This window comes from Sturnus vulgaris, chromosome 4 (assembly GCF_052056855.1).
Source record: "Sturnus vulgaris isolate bStuVul1 chromosome 4, bStuVul1.hap1, whole genome shotgun sequence".
Taxonomy (NCBI): domain Eukaryota; kingdom Metazoa; phylum Chordata; class Aves; order Passeriformes; family Sturnidae; genus Sturnus; species Sturnus vulgaris.
Genome location: NC_142246.1, coordinates 25,204,422 through 25,228,916, shown reverse-complemented (window position 1 = coordinate 25,228,916; position 24,495 = coordinate 25,204,422). Strand labels below are relative to the sequence as shown.

Below are 24,495 nucleotides of genomic sequence, written 5' to 3'. Positions count from 1 at the left end.
TCCTGCAGTGGTGTGGGTAAAAAACCCCACAACCATCATAAATACATTCAAGAAATCTCTTTGGTTTTGCAGGTACTAAGGAGAGACTTCTTGAGTATGTAATTTACACCAGGAGCAAAACTTGCATGGGAGGCTTTTTGAACCAAAAGCTAATGAAATCAGTACCTACAATACAATAGACACACTGTAGGAAATTTTAATTTCACCACCTAAAAAGCAACTACAGAAATTCACATTGCATAAACAGACCTGCAATTTGAATCAGAAAATCAGCATCTCTTGATGCAAAATATAAAAGTGAATTATAAAAATAATGTTACTTGCCCTCCACTGGCATTCACTGCACGTTTCTCTGTTTCACAGAAATCTTCCCTTGATTTCAGAAAAAGCTTTGTTTTCATATCAACCACGTTAGCTTTGATCTTGGTATGCTAAAGGGAACGAGAACTGCATCTGAATAGCAAACTGTCAGTATGGAATTGACTATAGTTATAAAACTGCTTTTGGAACAAAGCAATTATATATGCCAATAAGCTGTTTTTAAAAATATCTAAATAAGTCTGGAGAACATTTCTGAGTTCTGAAGCAAGCCTTTCTGACGGGAAACATGTCGAGACATAATTATGCTTTCTTCTGAAAGGTGGTTTTAAGAACCAGTAACACCCTATCCTGAAGTATGCACATTTTGCTATCATTTTGATTTGTGAATTAATATTTATAATGCAGTATCAGCAGTAAAGCGATTTTTACCCTTCTAGCACTAAAGAATGCTTTATTTCATAAGTGCATCAAGATAGTCCATTTTTTTTTTACTTCTTTAAATCAACCTCAGTTACATTTGGTAGTATGCACGCCTTCCTCTGTAAAATTTTAGTTCCTACCTGCTTCAGGGCTTCTCCAGAAAGACCAAATGACTCCTACCAAAACCTAGAAATACAGGCAAAGGCAAAGATCACAGAAGTTCATTCTTTGGACTTTTGCAGGCCTGTGTGGAGAGTACTACATAGAGAAGGCTCTGGCTATTTTTAAGCATTGGGTTACTCAGCTAGTTTAGCTAATAGAGTAATGAAAGGCACTGGAAGGTGTGGGGGTTTTTCTAACTAGGAACTGCTACGAGTCCACAAGGACTGCTTTGGTGATGGACTATCTGTGGGGAAGGATTCCTAGCATCATATAGATTAAATAAGTTTTTTTGAGGGCTACAGGTTTTTTTTGGGGGGCGGGGGGGAAAGGCAGAGGTTTCAGATCTGCTATATTTCTGTTGATATTGTTTTAAATGGGAGCCAGAGCAACAATGGATCATCTAATGACAACTGCTGTTAACTTCCTTTGTAAAACCCAATCCTGAATTCTCTACCTATGCCAAAGTTTCATTCAGCTCTTTCTTGAAATGATGATTTGCCAGCTTTGTTTCAGAAATGTTAGCTACACTACACAATATTCAAAGTTTCCTCTGAACATCTAAGAAAACCAAGTAATATGTTGTCAGCTAGATGAAAACAGCAAATGACATTTCAGAGATAGGAACAAGGAAACTGGTATGTTCACAGGTGTGAATGAGATGGCTGATGTCACCAAAATGCATGATCTGCTAAAGGAAACCATCTTTATTACATTTTTGGCAGTGTGATTGATTTTATACTTTTGCATGAGACTATGCAGGTACAGAGAGCCAGGGATGAGTTAAAAGAAATTGATCACAGATGATCTCTAGCAATTTGACGTGCTTCTGCATGTATTGTGTAATTATTTTAGTTCCTCATTGGTATTGATACTCAAATACAATTGGATTTTGCAAAAAAATGTGTGAAAGAGTGAGTACCAGGCCATTTCTTAGATTGCACCAGCATGAGACAAAACGTGGTGTTTTTGTAATTCTGGGAGACTCAAGATTATTTACAAAATAATTGAGAAATACACATGTCAAGGAGCAAACAACATAATTAGAGTTAACTCCGCACTCCAAGGCAGTTAGACCACAGTCACTTGGTCTTCTTTTAAGAAATGCAAGATCTTTTATTTGTCACTTAAATCTTTCACCCTGTGCATATAAATTTCAGCATTATTACATGCTGAAATTCAGTATTCTTGTATGATCTCCTGCCTTCCTTGGGCTGCAGGGTGGTTGGTTGCCTCCTTCTATGGAGATAAGAAGAAACGTCCTGTTTCTAGGCACAGATGTAGGGAGCTCATACTTTGTAATACAGAAAGCATTTTAAAAGTATTTTTTTACATAACAGATATAATCCAGTCTTTTTTTTACTAATACTCCCAAGGATGTGTTAGCAATGCATACTCAGTATGTGAGAATTCATGAGAAGAGGCTCCTTGGTGATGGGAAACAGCTGGTGGAACATGGCCTTCAGGCTCTGGGTGACTTTCCTCGTGATTATGTCAAGAAATCCTGTACTTGCAGTACAAAGGGAAGGAACATTTCCTGTAAGGGTGAACTAGGAGAAGCAGCAGATATTCTGAAATAGCAACCTCTTTGCTGTTCAGTGGTAGCATAAAGCAATATCAAAATATTCCTGTTTCACTGAAAAGACTATTTTTTGTGTCTAATAAGGCTGGAGTTCATCAAGCTTCTTTCCACCAGGGAAGAGGACTGGATTAATGTGATCTTTGTCCTCTGCTCACCTAGCTGCTTTGTTGAAACTTGTAGGAATGTAGTATGTCAGATAATTGATATTGAAATCATTGATAATTTCAACCAAAAATTAAACTGTTCTTTTAGCTTTTGGTTGAAATTATCAATGGATTCAAATACAGTTGGGACACTCCCAGGTAGGCACACAAATATACAAGCTCAGGGACAGTAGAAACTCAAAGCCTCAGGAAAACGAGCCAAAAACTACTTTTAGTAGAAATTGCATGAGAGTTTAGTAAACTGCATGTGAGTTTAGCTAAAACCTAATTAGCAATAGGAACATATCTATGCTCATCTTGAAGTCTGGTTCCTCAGGGTTGGGAAACTACTGAAGTACAGAAGTGAGGGAGCTTAGCATTACAGCATTATTCAGCTTTATTGCATAAAGCCAGCCAAATTACTCCAACCTATTGATGGGAAGAGATTGTGTTTCTTTTGTGCTCCATAATTTCTAGCTGTAGATGGCAATGTACCTGGGTAACCCATAAACACTCATTTTGCCATCCCATGCCACTAATAGCCACTGGCTTTTCCTTGCTGCCAAGCTATGGCTCTCAGGTGAGAAATAGATTCTTCTGCTTTGTTCTCTAGAAGTAATTGTACCTACAGTCAGTGGCTCTTGCCTCTGTATGTGATGGGTTATTAGTCCCTGCTGCCAAACTTTGCACCAAGAGCTGGCAGCAGTTTCCTGAGTCGAGGCTGTGGCTTCCAGCTCCTGGGGCACAAGGGTAGATCTTCCTATTTTGGGACATGCTGTTCTTGAGGAGTTTTCTTTTGTCAATGGCTTTCACTCTGCTCCATACATTTTTTTTTGGTTGCAACTGCACAATATAACTGCTTTTAGTCCATGTACCTAACAACTGTGCCAGAAGTATCTGGCTGAACCATAAGCTAGAAAATATGTGTATGCATATGTTAGGGGCCTACAAAAAATGCTGAAGACCAGTAAAGCTGATCTTTTCCCTTGTAATCAAAAACAAAGGATCCCTTTTTTTTTTTTTTAACCTGAAGTATTTTTTGAATGTCATCTTGGCTCTTCTAAAATGTTCACTGCAGCTGTCTGTAAGGAGAGGTTGTAGTGTCTCTTCACCACTGGATCAGCTGGGCTTAATTACTTACCTGAGGTCTGTCTGTGAATATCTTTGGGAAATCAGGTAATGCAAAACATGGCTCAATGATGGTTGCTGTATTTTACACTACAAATCTGCAGAATGCATTCGTTTGTTCGAATTACTTTCTTTGAATTAATTTTTGTGTCTAAGTGAAACAAACAGTGCAATACAACACAAAGCAGGCAAATTCAGTGGCTCATGGACTTACTCTGTAAAGTCTTTTGCCAGCTCAAAGAATTCAAAACTATTTAATGGGATATGTGTTTGCAATGGACAGCACATATGGTTCTACTGCTGTCTCCTTCCTGGTGCTATTTTTTGCAGTTATGAAAAGTTCAGTTTGCAAGACTTCCTTATGTTCTCTGTATTCTTTATTTTACAATACCAAAATAATATTGTTAGTTTTCACTGAAATATTATTGATATAAACTGATTGCTGAAGTAGGATTAAAAACTTAATCAAACTGTCACATGTGGGATTCTTATTTAAAAATTATTTGGAGTTTTTTCAGGGAGGGGATAGGCATACATAGCCAATTTGTCTGAATTAATATTTGTCCTGTATCACCTCAAGTTGTACTTAGTGGCTGATTAATCTTGTAAAATTGTGCAACTCTTTAGTAGACTGGAGGTTAAAGGATGTAGCAGCAGAGAGAAGACATTGGAGGAGACCACCATTGTGCTCTATTGAACTTGGGATGAGACTGGGACTTTGCTAATCTAAGGGAGTCTTTGAAACTCCATTTTTCTGTGGGCTCCAATGTCCAATGCCTGGTTTGCAGCCTTATAATTTTTGTAGTGAGTAAATTAAACCTATTCCCTTTCTTGTTTGGTGATTCTGTGATTCTACTGCATTCTGCAGAAGCCTGCTGCACAAAGGGAAGGGGCAGCAGGCCCTGGTCTGTGAGAAGGTTCAGGTCTTGCACAGGGTGACAAACCATAACATGTAGGAGGATTTAATTTATTATGATGTTCTGATTAAAGAGATTGCAATGTCAATTGGCAATAAAGTCATCAGCTGACCTTACTGCCAGGCAATGAGGAACTACTGAAGAAGTTTTCCACATCACTTTTTTGTTTGTATCCTGACCAAAGTTTCTTTCTGTACCAGCTTCCATTGATAATACCATCTCAGTACTTACATAGACACTGTTGGTTTGTATATCTTGATTCTCCTAAAAGTATGAAACACTTGCAATATGAAAAAAATTAAGTAATAATAGTTTCAATGACATGCTGTTAGGCAATATAGTGTCAGTGCTGTTAGATAACAATTGGCAATAGAGAAGGAAAATGGATTTGTATAGGTAGAAGATGGCTGACCTATTGCTTCTCAGCTCATGGACGTTGCTGGACCTTTGCCTGTGGCTCCTTGGCTGGAGTTGTGCCAGGCAATAGGCAGCCAGGTAAGAAGAGGCAGCTCCTCAGGAGGAGTGCACCCAGCATTGCCAGTGTGCTGTAAGACTCAGCTGCATCTCCTGGTTCTCAGTGGAATAAAGAAATCTGAAGGAAACAGTGTGCAGAAATTTCCTCAGATCTCTTCCCATACATCTACCAACTTTTGGGATAATGTTGCAATTACCAGCCATAGGAAACCTGGGTGTTAAGAAAATTCTTGGCCTGGCATATCCCTCAGAGTTGCTTCAAGGAATCACCATGTGCTTGTTTTCTACTTTTTAATACAACATTACATATAGCAGAATTGTTCTCATAAATATCAACTTTGCTACTTTGTGGAAATAACAGAATTCCATTGAGATCAAATCAGCTGATTCCTCACTTGGAAACTCAGTGGGGTTTCTCTCTACTACCCTTTCTTTCTTTTGAAGATCTCTGCCTCTGCATATGTTATTTGACTTCTCCTTGAGTGATGCTTCTCAAACACACTATGGAAATACTTCCCATTATAACTATTAAGTTTGAAGTGAAGCCTGGTGAAATAGTTATAATCCTTTAAACTGTAATTTCTTCAAATTTTTCTACACTCTAAATGGTGAAAGACAGTGACACAGACACTACTACTAGTTTGACTCTGTTGTTTGGAAGCATGCTGCTGTGAGCTGCCAATATGTGATAAGAAATACAGTGGGACAAATTTCCACTTAAGTGAAAATTAAACTGGGCACAGAAAGGTCATGGGTGATGCACAAACTGCAAAAATCAAGGTAGAGTGAGTTTTCTCAAGATGCTCCTTAAGAGCTGATCTGTATATTGTGATCTAAATGTTGTGACCCTGGATTTGTGTTGGGTTGTTGTTTTTTTTTTTAAAGCTTAAATCTAGAAGTGTTCCATGGCAGAGCTGTTTACGTTGAACAGGGAACATTATAGCTACTGCAGTTCTTCAGAGTTAATGAAATAGAGAAGGAAAAGAAACAAATCTAAGTATGCTAGTTTGTAACATTATTGCATAATTTAGTGGACATAATACAACCAGTAAACAACATTGAAAAGAATAAACATGATGGGAAAGACCATTCTGGACCACTTGTCTATCAGGTTAACATCAGTCAAATCAGGGATTTTGACTTTGATCTGGGATGCCCTCCTGCGTAAGTGTCCTTTTTTCTGGAGCCTGTGCCTGTCCAGAGCACTCCTGTTGTAGAGGTCCCTGCTGGAAGGGGCTCTTCTGTACTCCAGGCTGGCTCTGTTGCTCATGTACGTGGTCACGGGTTGGGGGTCACGGAGGATTGTGAACATGTCTGAGTTGCACATGTCACTTCGTATTTCAAGTGCTCTGAGGATCATGTTTCCACAGTCATCATCAACCTGTGTCAAGGAAGGAATGTGGGTTAGACAGGTTCCTCAGCCAGCCCAAGGCGTTTCCCAGATGGACCTTGTGGCTCCAGTGTCAATGTCTCCTGGGGCTGCAATGACAGTCCTGTCTGGTACAGCATTCACAGAAGTGAAAAGATACTGAATATGCTTTCCTGACTAGTGGGAAATTAGCTATTTAATATCTAAGCACCTTCCATCCTGACTCAGCTTCTTGTAATTCAGTTAACTGTCTCTCTGTGAAGTAAGACTTTTGTAATTTTATCTTTTACTTGGATCATGGCCTTTATGAAATACCGATTTTTAAAGTCAGGTGACTGGCACCTGAAGCTTTCACATACTCAAGATAAAAAGAAAATGTTGCTGTCTCTTCCCATTTTAAACTGTTTTTGACTGTTGTAGTGCTTCAGGTTAGTTTCTGAAAGTTGGGTTCATCATATGAAGAACATGTAGATACACATGTATTTTATAAGTTATTGTAAAATACTTGTGATGAGAATTGATTTTGGGCAATACAGGGATGAAATCATAGCATACCATTGACTTGTTCATGTGCATATAGAATAATCCATTTTATTAAATGAAAACTTGCATTCCATTGCATTTTTATGTGTTGGTGCCAGAAGCAGTTGTTTCAAATATGTTTGCCATTTTATTTGCACTATTAGTCAGAGCATTCTTTTAAATACCTAAGAAAAGAACTGGAAACTGTATGTACATGTCTGGCACAAACAAGTATATATGTATATATTAAATATTTTTGTATCATTGTCTTCTTATGTATAAGTGTAATTAACCATGAATTGCTGCATTGCTGTGAAGTGTTCTTCTTTTCACAAATCTTTGGTTTTCTGCACATTTGTAGTTTTGAAGTTTTTGTGATATTTCCAGGTTGAATTCTGACTTCTTCATAAAGACTTAATAGATGTTTCAAATTCACAGATATTTAAACATCCACTGTAGCTCTTATGAGGGAAATATACATCTGAACACAGGCCTCCTAAATGAAACTTCAAAGTCTTCACCTTGAGGCTTGAATATTAATGTTGTTTTTGTTAAACTGTGGTATTGGATCTATCCCAAATTTATAACAAACTAGATCATGTCCATGGATGCCTTTATATCAGGGAATAAGGTATTAATTATAGACAAATTCTAGTCCTGTGAAGCACCATTGATATACAGTGCTTTGTTTACATTCTGAGCTTTACATTTTCAGTAAGGCATAGCAGAGATGGGAAATGACCTACAGCAGATTTGAAGTATGTGCAAGAAAAAATTCCAAACAAAACACACAGGGAAGCCCAGTCTTTGTGGGTTGCTGCAAAGGAAAGATGGGACCAAAGAAAGTTTCAGTTCCACATGGCAGTGGGGAAGATGTTCCTTCCCATCACCAGGAGAAATCTTTACGTCATTACTGATGGCATGTTTGCTCTGTGCCAGACTCAGAACTTACTAACTGATAGCAAAGCAGGGAAGGGACTATTTGTACCAAAGTCACACAAGAGAACTGTGGGTTAGAAGTCTTTTAAGTCATCACAGATAGAAAATGCACTGGTCTGGTTTAGAAATTGATTCTGTATGTGCTGAAATGAGCATTCAGTGGTAGCACTCTAGTTCCCACCACTGTTTTGGTGGGAAAAGCTCACATGTTCTGGGTTTAGAAAGGCCAGCTTGTCACAAATCAGCATGGTGTTTCAAATATTTGCTTGAGATATGAGCTACCCAGTTCATACTTCTTAGGTAAGTTCTTCAAATTTAAGAAGAAGGAAGATTTAAGCTAGGATCTCCTACTCTCCAGAGGACTGCCATAACTATGGAACTATTAATTTACTCTGAAGAGCTGACATTTTTACTGTGGAAAAACCTCAGTGATCTCAGAGCTGTCTCTGTGTAAAAAGATTTTTTTTTAATTCTAAGAAGTTTTGATAGGTCAGGTTTTTCTTCCCAGTTTTATTAAATAGCTCTTTGAGCTGTCTTTGATTACATAATCTAATGTGTAAGTTAATTGACTTCAGTTTTATAATAATAGTAACAATAATGTAAGCATTATTAAGCACTTATTATGACTTTTGGGAAGAAAACTCGTAGCTGCCTACACTCTGAAGTGATTCACAGGGATCTTTCTTAAACTAATATATCCTGACAATTTATTATGAACCAAGCAGTGTCTGAATTCCTGCTCTAAGCGTTCTGAATGAACTTGTTATTTTTAAAATGAATTTAATTTAAGCCCTTTTAGGCAGGATGATTTGTATGTCATGAAGCAAGTTGGTCTTTGAATTGCAGTCTTTGCAATTCAGAGCAAAGAGCCTTATACTGATCTTGACTAAATTAGCTCATGGAAGTATAAAAGATGTTCTTATGTACCTGGTCAAATGCTCTGTGCAATTTCCCACATCATTAAAAACCCTTTCAGTATATTTTGAAGTTCACTGCAAAGTATTAAAACTTGTGCAGCTGATTTCCTGCTGCTGAGCCAGCAACCGTGCTGAAATCGTTCTCCTTAGATGAACTTGATTATAATTTAATTGTAACAACTCACTCACACCTCCATCCAAGGTATGACCACCCCTCACTGTACATTGTGCTCTGTATTTTTTTGACTCTAAAAGTGAAGCGAGAGAATTTTACACCAATCAGTAACAAAGGTGTATATGACTAGTCACTCAAGTTCCACCTAAAATGTAAAGAAACAGGATACAAATAAGTTGACAATGGGGAAAAGTTACAGAAGACTCCATTTTAACTACTGGCATTGTTTGATGGGCTGAACCTGTCTTCTACCCCATAGGGATGCCTGTTGGGTAAGAATCACTGTGTGTGGGCTGAATACTTTCACTGGGGATTAGAGTTTGTCTGTGTATTGCTTTAATATGTTTTTGCAGTCAGATACTATCACTAGCAATCCTTGAATCTTAACCTGTCACAATTCTTTATTAATAAATAGTGATATTCCATAAGCTGTTAGAGTGAGTCCTTCCCAGGTGCTGGCAGTGGGTAACATACTCAAATAAAGAGGAGGACCCACTAAGGGGTCATAAAGACCTGCCAAGGGGTCTCCCTTGGGCTGTCCCTGACTAAGTCAGTCAAACCACCCTGTGATCCAGCAGGGCAGCTCAGTGAAGGGTCCCTCTAACAGGATCCTGACAGACTGGTCTCAGCTTTCCTGGGACAGACAAATCAAACACTAAGTGTTGAATGAATGTCCCCACACCAAGGGGGATGAAACATCCTTTTTTCACTTGACACTTAGAAAATTAGTTCCCTGCTTAGGATCATCAAATGATATTGTAAGTCTAACATAGTTAAGTAATAAAAAGAAAGCAACTCAAAGTCACAGGCCTGTATTGACTACATAAAAAATAATCAGACAGCTCTAGGGAAAGTGCATGTTAGCATTCCTTGACAGAGAATGTGTCTCAAATGCTTAGTGCTGTCTGGAATTAATTTTAACCTTTTTTTTTCTTTTTCTTTTTAACCTTAACTGTTGGGAGATAAAAGGTAAGAACATCTGTTTTATCTCAATACAAACTCATTATTTTTTCCTCTTAAGATGAAAGACTCAGGGCCATGTAACTCACATCGGTTGTCTTATTGGAACAAATGCTGTAGTGTTACCATGATCTGATCTGCAAAGGAACACCTTATGCTCAGCAGGGCTATACTAATTCACAAGGAGATTTACTTGAAGGTTAAGATATTTGTGTGGTTATGTGCTTCCCTTCCTTTTCTCCTTCCAATAGCCGCTGCATTCGAAAATTTTAAGTTTTCCTTGAGCCTGTGGCTGGTCTCCGGCTTTCTATCCCAAGCATTTAATGTTTCACAGGACATTTGAAAGAAAAGTGTGATGCTGTGCAGAGCTGGGGAGACAATCTATCATTGTCTTGTGTTGTCATTTATGAACCTTTTGATGGGGTGGCCCCTTTCCCACTCACATTATGATAGCATCCTTCCCTTTTCTCATACTTAAGGGATATATTCTGTGTAATTATTATTTATGTTGTAATTTTTTGGGGAAAGAGAAGCAGTTGCCTGCATGGACTATCTAAATATTTTCTTGCTGGGTGATTTTTCCTATTTATCCATAATTATGGTGATGTCAGTGACATCTAGCTTTGACAAATGAACAAGGAGATATAAATAGTATTTATGCTTTATTCAGAGAAACAGAAAGATTGTCTACTACAAATTAATACTTTTTTGTATATTAAAAACAAAAATGGCATAAATTGTGAAGTTGGAGAGACTTTATTTCCATCTTCTTCAGTCTGTAGAGCATGGAACAGCCACCTATGAAACAGCAGTTCTGTTTCATTTTTCATGTGGTCTTCTCTATACTGCTAATATCGTGGTCAGTTTGCTGAGTGTTGCTCACACATCTAAAGCTTGTGTAATCTGGTGAAGAAATTTGAACTCTTTTAGTCTTTGGAGTTGTATGTCAGATGGGAATGATTGATATCTTCACCTGGCACAAAGAGATGAAGCACTGTTACACATTCTAATAGTTACAGGTCCCTATATGGATAAGTGGTGTGGGACAAGAGTAAGAGGGGAAAAAATGTCCTATAGCCATACATACTTACAACTGTATTTCTTTTATGCTCAGAAAAACCTTTCCCCTGCTCTGGTGCAGGCATTGTAATATCAGTGAAAAATCTCAAAATATGATGGAGGGGGCAGGGAGCTGTTTCACTGGAGGTCACATAACCTCGCTGTGTCCCACTGCTCTGGTCATGTGCACTCTTCCTGCCAAAGAGAGAAATACAACTGTTGGAAATCAGCATTTTGATGCTGAGTAAAATTAATGTTCACAATGTCTCACATCAGCGTGTGGAACACAAAATTCACTGATATCCACTCACATGTGTGTGTTTATGTATATGTGTGCATATATATATATTTAAGATCACAAACCTGCACTGTACAGGCAGAAAGCAGTCTGTTCATCTAAAGCACTCTCAGTCTCAGGATGAGATTGCTCCTCTGAAGTGTGAGCACTTAGAAATCCTGGTACCAAGCATGTATGACTTCGTTTTTCTATCAGAAAATTAGTGTATGCAATGTGGGGCTTTAAAATCCTTTCATCCCATTCTGAGTACCAATCTCAGTGTAATCTTTGCTGCATAACATTTAGACAAAAGCTTTTGGTTATGAGTTATGGCATTTTATTTGTTAAACAAACTCTCCAAATATGCAGGAGGAGAACTTACCTGCACTCTTATCCTTTACTCAGTTCAGTGCACTGGGGTGCAGGTAGCCAAGGCTGACCTCTGAAGAAGTCTTGATTTCCTCTTCATCATGAATCCTTGCTGTGCTGCTTCTCACCTAGGCTGGGTCATCTCAGGAGCTGTTGAGGTAGCTAGTCAGAGTTTGTGGGTTATGTTGTTTTTTTCCCCTTCCTTATTTTCCATAGAAATGGATCGACAGTGTCTGTGCACAACAATTCATGTCAGGGTGGCTTATCTCCTCTGCTCTGTGGAAGACAGCACTTTGTGGAGTCTTGGAGACTCCTGATTGCCTGAACTGAATTTGTGCCCTCACTGTAATAAAGCATCTCCCACCCAATGGGACAGAAGGCAAGTATAAGTCAGAACTTTTAATGGGTTCCTGAGTTCACTGAGACTGAGGGAATGATGGTGTTGTTAATGATGTGGAGCTGTAGTGCTGGGACACCAAACACACAGCTCTAGAATTAATAAGATATCACAGAGTTTCTGAAATGCACTTCCTGATGTGTATGTGACACTGTAGCCATCTATCAAGATGAAGTCTTAGTTCTCAGAGTTTTATGTGTTGGTGTCATTCTTCAAACTGAACAGAGGGCTCAAATACAGTTTTGTCCAATGTTATCACCCCAGGCCACAACAGTAAATAAGTTTATAGGACAGCCTGGGCAAGATCTCATTAATACTTGGATGTAATATATTGTAAGCAAAGCACAGGAATGAAGAAAGAAAAATTTTGGCTCATTAGGATATATATTTTCCTCCGAGTCAGACTGGGCCAAGTACAACTGAGGCTTCAAAGGCTTTCTTTCTGAAAAACTGGGAAAAAGTGAAATAGGTTTACAGATGTTTGCAAGTGCTCAGTGATTTATTGCAAAATCAAACTCATCCTCATTAAAAATATGTACATAGTATTACTTCCTGAAAGTTTTCTAGCTTGATTTTTAAAGAGGGGAGAGTTGTGGTGTGCCTGAATTTAGCTGAGGGAAAAATCCTGACATCTATGAAAGCTTTTAGAATCTGGCAGCAGCATCCTTGTGTTCCTTGAAGTTCAGTGCTACAGGCTTCATTCAGGGCTCACTGAAGCAATAGAGCTTGTCTATGCTTTTCATTTGTAGTGAAGTTTCTGTATGTAAAGAGGAACTTTATTATAAACATTTTTTCTATACCACCTTCTAAAGCAAAAAAAAAAAAAAATACAGTTGAAGTGATAAATATTTAACTTCCTTGTACCCCTTGTATTTTTTTCTGCAAGAAATACAAAGAAGAAAGAAATGTATCCTGAATAATAATTTTAATTTTCTGTATTTTCTTACTCTATTTTCAATTGAAGATGGAACAGACCATACGTTGCTGCAATCTTCTTAAAGTACAATGTTTTCTCTAGGCAATCTTAAATGCTTTTGCACGTGTTCCACCTGTATTTATCTCTATTATCATATAAATGAACATTTTCGCAATAAAAATAATGTTTGAAAAGATAGCTTGAACATTTTACCTGGACTCTATTTGTTTCCAGTATGCTTTTCTCGCCTGTAGCATGTCCAGCCCTGCCTGCTGTCTTTTTTTGACGTTGAGGTCCTTTCCCAAAGAATATGTAGTTTACAAAGGCATATTCCAGCAAGGCCAGGAACACAAACACAAAGCATCCCATCAGGTAAATATCTATTGCCTTGACATAAGGAATCTTTGGCAAGGTTTCCCTGAGGTGGGTGCTGATGGTGGTCATGGTCAGTACAGTTGTGATTCCTGCAAAAGGAAGAAATAATAATTGACTAGTAAGACAAAGAGGAGATTTGAGCACAAAAGACATAATCACAGCATTGCACTTCTCATGCAGATGGTGATGATCTGGTTCTTAGCAGCCAAAGGAATGTTTTGCAGAAGTGGAAAGGAACATATCCTTGCAAGTCTGCTGAGAGCACCTTCCTTGCCTTTTCATGCAGTGGAGGGTGAATGAAATAACCTCCAATAGCCCAGGCTATGTTGGAACTCCTTGCCTAAATTCTTGCCATAACTGTTAGCTGACCTGGATAGCAAAGAGTTGATTGCTGTTCTTTCTATATGAGAAAATGCTTCTTAGTTCATTTACAGCAGTAGCTCTGTTTGACCCCATAGGTGACTTGCATTGCTGTGGGAATCTGCAATAAGTATCTAGCTTATGATTTAAAATGGAAGATTGAAAGGAGAAATGGAAGCCTTTTGATAAAGTGATGGTCTTTGATGAAGAGAAAGTGATATATATGCTTGTACCAAAACAACTTCTCCTGTTAACTAGGTGCTTGCAAGTAAAGCATTTCCATCTCATTGTGCTATCCACCACTGAATGATTTTTTTTTTCTCGTATCAATTTTTTTCTTTTAGCTGGCTGAAATTACTTTGTAGTCTGTTTTAATCACAGGTCATTAATGCATGTAGATAAAAGCTCTAGTCACAGGTCTAACAAGTATAATTTTCAGGGAGATGGGACAGAATGGCTTTTTGGCAATAGAGTTGAAAAACATATGCCTTAAAGCACAGACAGCTGAAGATCTTCATTCTTATAGAAAGTTGCAGGAAGGAACATAGCATGGGAAAGAATCAACTCTAGGAAAAACAGACTTATTTGGTGTAAGCTGGTATATATCCACTGATGTCAGTAGGATCTTGTGTATTCATTCCAGTCACAAATCTAACCTCAGAGAAACTTTTAATATCAACAGGGATTGTTCATGCAGCACAGTGTAGATTCCCTTAGACACCTGAATTAGACTTTTACACTCCATTTTGGAAGCGAGATACTTTGGCCTGATCCAAAGACCATTATGACAACTGGAAGTCAGTCAGAATCCCAACCTAAGTGTGGAGCAAGAACTTTCAGAAGTAGGGAAGGTCACCCTTGCCTGCCTTCCTTACAACCAAGGCCCTGTGCTGCTTGAGTAAGATCACAATTAATGATGCTACAACCAGCAGTATGGATTTGGTGTCACTGTTTTCAAAGGCAGCAAGTGTCCATGCAGTTCAGTCATTTTGAGAAGTTACCTAGAGCAACTCTGGCTGCAGAGGCATCGTAATTGATCCAAAACGACACCCATGACAGAATTGTGATCAGCGTGGAAGGCATATAGGTTTGCAAAATAAAGTATCCAATATTTCTTTTAAGCCTGAAGCTAAGTGATAATCGAGGATATGCTCCTGAAAGAAAGAAGTCATATAATGACTAATGCCTCACAAAAGGTAGGCACTAATATTTCTGGGTTGGAGGAGGATGGGACAATTGCTTTTAACTTGTCAGTGCTTACCTGTTGTAAATTCCACTCTCTTTGATACCATCTTGTAATCCACAATAGAAAATTGTGGGAGCTCGATGTTATTAACTCCTGTTACTGCTGACTCTCCTCCGTTCCAGTAAAATTCAATATCATCAGTAGTGTATCCATCTGAAACAGAGGCACAGTTTGATTATTGACTTTTCTTTTTGTTTTATTACTTTGCTTAAATAGTTACAGTTCAAGTGAAAGGAGCTGCTGTTAATCAGGAATTCAGTCTTCTGTTGTGTGACATTCCTGTTACACAGAATTCCTTCTCTATGCCCCGAGGAAGCTTCTAGATGTAGAAGAGAAGAATACAGAAAACAAGGACAGAATTCATGATTAAAATTTGTTTTCCAGCTGGCTCTAATGCAACGACTTTTTAGTCAGGCTTGAGTTGCTCAGTTTGCCAACAGACAGATACATCATCAACAAAACTTTTAATCTCTCTTTGGAGGAGCTCTGACAGTAAAACCGGGATCAGTTCCCAGATTTTAATTTTAATTTCCTATGCATTATGTGACATAATATAGAGTTGGGAGCCAGTGGAGACAAAGATGATTCTAGAAGAATTAAGGTGCCTGTAGTATCACCTGACAATGTCTGTCAGAGCTATAGGTAACCCTTTGATATTCATGAAGCATTTTATATTTTAATTAGACCATACCATCTTTGATCTTCTGTTATCACAGAACTATTTTTTACTCCAAAACTAGCACCTTTCTTCTCATTCCTTTTAACAGTGATGTTGATTATTTATAATGTAATCAAAAATTAATTTGCCATTATATCACTGGAAATGTTAACATTATAGTTACCATTTTCAGAAATATTTTGATTGAACTCAGAAGTGACTGAGTTTCAAAAAAATTTCCCAATTGACATAATTTTTGAACTAATATTTAAACTGGTTCTACTTTATTGCATTTTTCTACTTTCCCCAGATATCTACCAGAGGAGAGAACATCTCATCTATTTTTAAATTTTTCCTTCAGGTGTTAGATTTAATCAGGTTTAAATCATGTAATACAGATCAAATAAAACATGTGTTTGAACTCAAAGCTTTAGAAAACTTGACAGTACTTTTGCCAGTTGAACCAACTGTAGCTTTAGAAGCCTCCACAGAGTTAGGAACCTATCCTTTCATATGCACTAGTAATGCAATATCAAGCTAAGGAAACTAGTCTTGAGGTGTCTTTTCCTATGATGGTGCCCAGTAATAGCCTCATCCCTGGAAGCCTGACCACATGCAGAACAGATCCATGGTTTCCCTGGTGACTGTCACAGAATCTCTTACAACTTGCTGCCAGGCTCCAGAGCTTGCATGGAAAGTCTGCAGCTATTGAACAGCTATCTTTTGGTGCAAACACACAATGACAGGCTGAACAAGGTTAAATGTTTGCATATTTTATTTCTGAACTGCTCAGTGCCATGGTGTTCTAACTATCCTAATTGCTCTGAAAACCACACTAACCTATGTAGTATGGATTGCTGCTGCAAGCTTAAAACTGGGTTTCCCATTACTTACAGTATTAATTTATTGCTTTTTTTCCAAATGAACTATCCTAGAGCTGTGACAAAGAGCTCTGCATGGCTGGATTTCAAGACTTTTCAATGCAAAAGGTCAAGGTTGCTTGGTAGTGAGACTTCAGTAGCTGCTTTCAAGGCTTTGCACACAAACCCCAGGGATGACATGAGCTACATGTAAAGTGTGATACAGAATGATTGAAAGTGAATGAAGGCTTCTACAACGGTTTAAAAGACCATGACTGAGGTTGGCAGGGAAGTGTTAACTTCATCTTCTTGCAAATCTATTCTATAAAAACTTTCTCTTGAAGGTTTCTCTTCTCAGGAATGGTGGTGCAAAACAGATGGCATTGGAATTGTCATCTCATACTGAAAGGGTATTGATTATGTGTAGACTTCATACCACACAGATATCCTCTACATGAGGTAATACTCATCTTTTGTCCTTAGGGGACAGAATAAAAAACCAAAAGGGCATCACTACCTAGATGTTGAGCAGCTACTTGCTGCAAAGTCACTGCTGAAGGTTTAGATGTGAGAATCCTGAACTCTGCCTCGGGGTTTGGAAGAAAACCATGAAAATGATTCTTCTGTTCTGTGCTGTCATCACCCGTTGCCCTTTTCACATTCTGCCCTCCAGTTTTGCTCTGATTGTGCAGCTTCCTTGGACAGTGCAGGCTGGGACCCAGGGCAGAGAGTGGAGCTACCTCCAGACCTCAGGAGCTCCTGACTTTACTTGCAGCCTCTTAAGGCAGGCACAGTCAGCCTCTCTGCAGTTTCTCTGATGTTTTGAAAAAAGAGGTAATCGTTTGGCACCTTATTGTGGCTGAAATTCCCTTCTCTGAATGTGAATTATTAGTGATTTAATTGTTAAAACCCACAATGGTGCCAAATAAACACCTGGGATATTAGAAGGCAGATTTCAAAAAGAAAACAGGCACAACCTCCTACAAAAAGATTGCACCATGTCATTGATACACTGTGTAGTCATGTTGGATCTTTGCAAAAGGAAATTATGTGAGTTTTGTAATGTAGGGAAATGTGGTTTCCCTAGTCTTACTTTCTATGACTTTGGCTACTAAATAAAAAGTAGAACTAGTAGGTTATAAAGTCAGCTGACCAAAAGCAAGAACCTTGCATGAATCAGCTGGTGACAAGGTGTCACTGCTGACAGGCCATGTTTTTAATCTCTACAAACTTAAAAGAGACTTCCAAATACAACAAAAAGTGGGTCTAATGTGAGCTACTACTTTTTCTAAATATACCAATTTATTTCTTGAATTAAAGCTTCCCTAAAGCTGATGGAATTATGAGAAAGGGATAGTGATATTTTTCACTCAGGAACATTCTCATTTTTTAGCTCCCTTTCTAGAAAAGTAGTAGAGCAAAAATATCATCCTGTGGTTTTAGGTACAGTGAGCTTCAGTACATTCATTATTTCCCTGGCAGTCATTGTAATATCTCTTCTAGACACTAACAAGGTGTATATTCTCCCTGGGCAGTCCATTCCCTGATGCGATAGAATTGTTGCTGTGTTTCCTTATGTGCTTTGCATTGTTCCAGGTGTGTGGGAGGCATTGCTTCTCATGGCTGACAGTGGCTCACAGGTGCAGGCATTGGAGACCCTCATGTTTCACAGGTGTCGACATTGCTTTTCTTCTAGCAAACTTAAGAGGAAGACAGTTGGCTGCAGGTTAAAGCCAGGAATTGATCTCAGCTCTGAGCAGTGAGCAGGAGACAGATTGCTCCTCCATTTTTAAATGGACAGTGGCTTTGAGCGAGGAGCTGTGGTGATGTAAATGAAGAAACCTTCAAGCGTGGAGCAGTATTGACAACTGGCTAGTGGGCAATGGAAACCCCTTATTTGGTGCAGCAAATGCCTTAGCACTTACAAAGGAAGAAAAGCCATTTCAGTGATAGGAAAAGTGAGTTTTGCCATTGCGGTGGCCAATGTTAATGCTGGTTTGTTCACTGAACTTATCTGTACTGCCCAGGTATTCCCATGGCAGCTCTTTTCCCATGTAATCCTTTTCCCTCTGAGTACGTACCCATGTCACCAATTTAAATGCATACCCTCTGCTTTTGTGTCAGAGAGAGCAGCCCTCGCAGCTGGGCCGTGATGTCTGAACACGAATTTCACAGAGGTCAGATATCGCGGGCCTGCAGTGTTTCAGTGATGCTGACAGGAGCTGCCGCAGGGTGAGCGCGACGCGAACGGGAGAAAGGGAGAAAGGGAGAACGGGAACGGGCGGGCAGCGCGCCCCGGGACCGCGCGGGGGCACCCGCGCTCCGCCTTGGGCCGGGAGCGCCGCGGGCGGGGAACCGGGGCGGGGCAGGCGCGGGGGATGCGCGGGGGATGAGCGGGAGGTGAGCGGGGGATGAGCGGGGGATGAGCGGGGGATGCGCAGGGAGCCGAATGCGTTTGCTCCCAACTTCTGGAGCGAGCATGGCCTCTTTGCTGGGCTAGCATCCCTAACAGTCTAGCTCGGTTAATCAAGCAGTTTTCCCAGGAATTCTCAGTCTGGTTTTGTTGACCTAAATAATAAGTGACTGATAAACTTTTATTTATTTATTTATTTGTTGTATAATTAATAATACTCCCTGAAAAAATTTTTCTACTTAAGACTTTTTTTTTGCTTGCTAGATTATTTTCCACCTTCAAAACCACTAAAAAACACATTGAATTGCCCAGCTCGAGATATAAAACTTACTTCCTAGAAAATACTGTCTAGAAATGAAAATATATTACTTAATTGCCAAGTTATTTTTTTGTTTGTTTTTGTTTTTTCTTTGTTTTGTTTTGTTTTTTTTCTCTCAGTAACTGAGAGTTCAAGTGAGAATGCTTGGTCAGAAGAGAAGTACCACAGATCTAAAAAGTAACTATATACACACATGGCAAGAAATAGGTTATACATAAATCTCCCTGTTCACAGAAGAAAATATTTTAGAAATGTTGCTGACATTGTGACATAGCCAAGTTTAACAGTGTACAGGATGTCACCAGGCTGTTCTATTTTACACTGCAGCACTTCTCAAATATCTCTGGGATAAATGAGGATGTGTGTTACATTCACTAATACAAATCATGGTTCCACTATCATCAGCAATTCAACAGAGATGTCCAAACAAAATCTCTTTTCCCTTCTGATTTTCTGGGGCAGGTAGCTCTGAAACACCCAGAGCTGGGTCTCTTCCTTCGGATCTTAATAGGGCTCTTCAAAAGACTACATTAAATCCGTCTGCACAAATTAGTTCACCGTGGGACCTCAACTCTCTTCCATTCCTCTTGGATTTTGCCTTTCACAACAACTTAGTCTTTGTTGCTAAATGTATTATATTTTTCTTGTTATTCTTCCTATGATTGTGTTCAAACAGGAAGATAATGCATTTCTTCCACACGCCACCAAGGCAGTCCATACAGTGCTAAATGTACTGTACTATTTAAACTTAAACCTGACAGGTGAATGGGGCACCACACATCTGAAGATGGGCTTTGGAAATCAGTGCAACTAGTTAACATTAAGGTGATAGAATTGCTTGAAATGGCTTCCTGCGACCTGTGTTCCAGTGTGTATTTGCATCTGTAAGGTACTTTTTTTTTTCCACTGAGAAATATTTTTTTATTTTCCCTGGGGATATGAGTTAGCCTTAGCAACACTGGCCCAAATGAAAACTTGGTTAGACTAAACATTGCCAATTATTTAAGAAAGTTTCTCAAATAAAAATATATTTTATGTATGGGGCAATCTGTTCCATCCCAGTTGGAAACATAACTTCCTATCCTTTAGAAGAGGAAAATAAACGGTTTTACAGCATAAAGTCACTCTTGAAAGATCCTAATCTAGTTCAAAGAGTGAATTATAACCTTGCCTTGCTTGTTATAATTTTTTGCCAGTGAGACTTGATACAAACCTGAAAGTCCTGTGGGAGAGAAATTGTTTGGTTTTGCTTAATATCTGTTTAATGGCTAACACAGCAGGGCTTCTCTGTATCACTGTGTCTCATCAGAGGGAAATGAAGGATTCTGAATAAGTAGTCAAACTTGTATTAAAAATGCCTTACCAGTTAATTTGGCTCTTTCTACTGGATTATGACAGTGATGGCAAATGAACTTAAAGGCTAAAATAAAAATAATGCAATGAACAATCAGAAACACACATCAATATGTTTTAGCTAGTATGGCTTTCATGTGCAAGAGTACCTCCTGTAAGGCATGCTGGTATTTCTGTGTCCTGTTCACTAGTAAGAATTTAATTCTCATTAGCTATTAAAAAAAACAAAATGAGGAATTATTAGGAAAGGGAAGCAAATGCAAAATTCTTTGTTTGCATTTCCATATACATTCCAATGCACGTTGTGCTATTTCATGCAGCTACCTTTTTTGCCCAAAATAGCAATCCTAAGTTGGCTAGAATGAAGGACACACTTGATTCCAGTGAAGAAAGGACCTATCTGAGTCACGGTTCTTTAGCATGGAGGTAAGGTGGCTGACAAAAAAAAAGACTGTAAGATCCTAAGTTAGCATGGTGAGCTTGAAGAGCACATGATTATTTGCAGACCATCAGACTTTCAGACCAAGAAAGCAACAAATCATATGTCTAGTAGCTAGTTTGAAAGAAATAAAGGGAAATTCAGCATACAGATAAACTGCAGAAATTGCTCATTGACACGAGTGACTAGAGTTTATGCTTGTTCAAAAGCTGCCATAGAATCACAGAATAAAAATCTATCCAGGCTGTTAAATATGGTACTATTTCTGACTGGATGTAGCGAAGTGCAGAACACTTACTGGAGGTGTTTACTGAGAAAATACCAGCACCAGTGTGTCCTAGGCTCTGTTCTGGCTTCACTGATATGTTCTGCTGGTCATTCTCAGAGACAAGATAATGGGCAAGACAGACATTTGATCTAAGACAGTACAACAATAAAGGGTCTGATATATTCCAGTGCAGCCTGATTTACCCATCTCATTTCCTTCATCTTTACAACACTTTCCTTTCAACACTGGAGTGATGACTTTTAGCCTGATGTTAAGAGCCTCTGACCCTACACATCTCTGTGTAATTCCTGTAAACCCAACTGTGATTAAAAAGTCTTGTTTATGCCCACACATTTTGTGTAGTAAAAGAAGCCTGCTCATAGTAGCTTAGAGGCTATGATGTCATTGAAAACTCTGAAGTTCCTTATATGCAAATGTTTACTGAACAGTGCCAGTGATTCAAATTTGGACTTGAATAATTTTGACGACCTATTGTCTAAAAATTGGGTTTTTTTAATTCTTTTTTTAGAAAGCAGATGAGCAGTATGTGTTCATGGCTGGTGTCCTCTTGTGCCGCCCAGACACTTGTGTAATTGTACATGGAATATGTACAAGGTGCACAACTGATGTCAGCAGTTGTATCATCCCTGATACACACATCATACATCAGTTTCTACAGACTTTTAGCAAGTTTCTCATCTTGTAAGTTAGTTTGAGTGGCTCTGAAGCATGAAGTTTTAAGATGGCACTTTAATTACTTCGGTCGTTAAATATGCTGAGGAACATTTTGTTTAATCGTTCCCACATTTCTCACTTGTTTGCTTGGATCTTCTCCTGTGGGGTTGAAACCACCAAAGTTTTGAAGTCACACTGTCGTGTTCTTATCTAAAGACTAGCTAACAGTGACGAGGGCAGTAGCTGTGCATGAGGAGGTTAACCCAGACAGTTTCCTTGCCTCACATGCCATTTCACTTGCTGTGGTACCAGACTGTCCTTGCGAGCTTGGAGCTGGAAAGAGAGGATTTGTTTCTTTCCAATAGCAAGTGTCAGAAATCCCAGACATCTTCTCTTCCTTTCATTCTGAGATGCCTTTTCCCTGAATCTGTTTTGATCTTTCTGTTTCTCCCTTTCTTATTCTTCTTTTGAATGGACACTCTACTGGTTACCAGCTGTATCTCAACTGGCAGAAAGGTGAACCAAAACTCCTGACCTTTTCTGGAGAGGTTTGCTTGCTTTTATTCTCCCTCTTTCTTCTTTTCTTCTAACATTTATTCCCCGCTGGTTTGATGAGGAGGAAGAAAATAATCCATTTTCAGGAGCAGCAAAATGCAGACCACACATTGTTTCTTCTCTAGTCCTGGAAGCACAGACTGGGAGTGTTAGACTCAAGATGAAAGATCTTGACATGTTGAGAGAGACCTGCCCTCTCCTGAAAGCCTCGTGCAATTGTTCACCTTGTTTGCTAACTCAAAGGACTTCCACACCTTCACACAAACCTGACTAAGGTAACTTGCTTGCAGTGCTGTCAGGAGCACATTTTATGTAGAATTTGTAAGTCCAATGCAAATCTTTTTTTGACCCCACCAGTTTCTTCCTTCCTCTTTTTTTCTCATTTGAGCTGCTGTACAATAGATGACTCTCACAGTCTGAGCCATAATCCTAGAAGCCTTTTTCCTGACTTGAGTTGCTTTACAAGTTAAAAAAGGGAGCAACACTATTTATAAGGACATTATGTAAACATTAGCAACAGAGGTTCAGATGCTTAGCATTCAATTAATTTAGTTCAGTCAATATTGCATGGTACACAGTTTTGTCTGCTCATATTGTAAACACATCTTGCCCTTGAGCACTTATTTCATCTGACTAATTAAGATCTACTTCTAAGTGCTCTCATTTTGTTGCCAGGCAGACTTGCCCAGCTTTAGATACAGCTGTTGTACTTGGTGAAAAAGGCATTTGAAATCCAGGTCCATCTGGCTGGTGCTCCAGTGTGTCAGGCCAAAACCTGCTCTTCTTTAAGGCAGTAGGGTCTCTGCTTTCCACAGGACTCAGACTGGAGATGAATCAGGACATTGTATGTTTCTTACTTATGCCAGCCTGTCTTACACAAGTACACATATTTCTGCACAATATTGTGTTCCCACCTGAGACAGTGAAAACCCTTTCAAAATTTTAATTATTTAATGTAGGTGCATAAAGTTCTTCAGAGAGGTAAATGTGGAATCAAGTACAAGTCCACTGTACTTGGGCTTTTTATATAAATAGTGAGAATGAAGTTTTCATGGTAGTCTGCCCTTTCTTTTCTGATTCTCCTCCCCCCTGGGGGAAGAGGGAAGTGAGTGAGTGGCTATTCGGTATTTAGCTGCCAGCATGGTCTCGCTCACTATCCTGACTTTGTAAGTAGCTGAATTTTCAATTAATGAACAACTGTAGAAAGATTTAAAGTTACATTTAGCTGCACTAAAATTTCCATTCAGACAAAATTCAGAATAATTGAGAGGAATTTGGCAATGCACATGTATTGTACATGCACTCCACATTTTCTGTGTGCATATTTTGCCAAAATAATTACATATTACTGAACTCATATACTGTGCTGAGAAAAATTTCATGCCTGAAAAATACCATGTTCCCTTGGGCAAAACCAGGCTGAGTTCAGAGAGGAGTGCAGTCCTGCACCAAGGAGATGAATGCCTCCTTGGACATCAAGGTACTGCCTGAGGTACTGCTATGATTGCCTTTTTTACTTAAGCACTAAAGAATGAGTAGGGGATTTTCTGTGGCTAAATGCATAGGCTAAAGTCAAGGAACAGGCTTTTTGGGTGGTTAATGTACGATTTCTGCTTAACAGCTGCAGCTTCGTGTGGAGGGAGGCAGGCATGCAGCACACATTCATTAGTGAACTAATGTAAGGTGTAATGGAGGAGCAGGTGCTCCATGGAGGGAGAAGATCCAAGGTCTTATCATCAAAAGATGCTGAATGGTTTCCTGTCTGCCTAATCTTGTTGATATATATTCCTGGCCACAGTAAGTGTGTAAAATATTTGAATTACAGGTTCTGTTGCTTTGACCCTAAATTTGAATACAAATAAGGCAGTCATGGTCTGTCTGGTTTGGATTAGAAATGATAAAAGTTTAAATAAGAGGTTTTTTTTTCTTC

The 24,495-nt window shown here is 38.9% G+C and overlaps 1 protein-coding gene across 5 annotated transcripts in view; it reads right to left on the bottom strand.

Moving 5' to 3' along the window:
- Positions 1 to 1,218: 1,218 nt before the first annotated feature.
- Positions 1,219 to 24,495, bottom strand: part of GABRB1 (gamma-aminobutyric acid type A receptor subunit beta1) — a 121,007-nt gene continuing 97,730 nt past the window's right edge. For 2 of the 5 annotated variants that reach the window (XM_014887976.2, XM_088163325.1), the window contains exons 5-8: positions 15,041 to 15,178; positions 14,781 to 14,933; positions 13,258 to 13,508; positions 1,219 to 6,525 (exon numbers count right to left, since the gene is read on the bottom strand). In XM_014887976.2, coding sequence (XP_014743462.1) covers positions 6,172 to 6,525; positions 13,258 to 13,508; positions 14,781 to 14,933; positions 15,041 to 15,178 — 896 coding nt within the window. In that variant the 3' untranslated portion in view covers positions 1,219 to 6,171. Of the gene's footprint in view, positions 6,526 to 10,675; positions 11,000 to 11,113; positions 13,509 to 14,780; positions 14,934 to 15,040; positions 15,179 to 24,495 lie in introns of those variants that run through there. The other 3 variants (XR_015803083.1, XR_015803084.1, XM_088163324.1) reach the window with 3 other exon arrangements.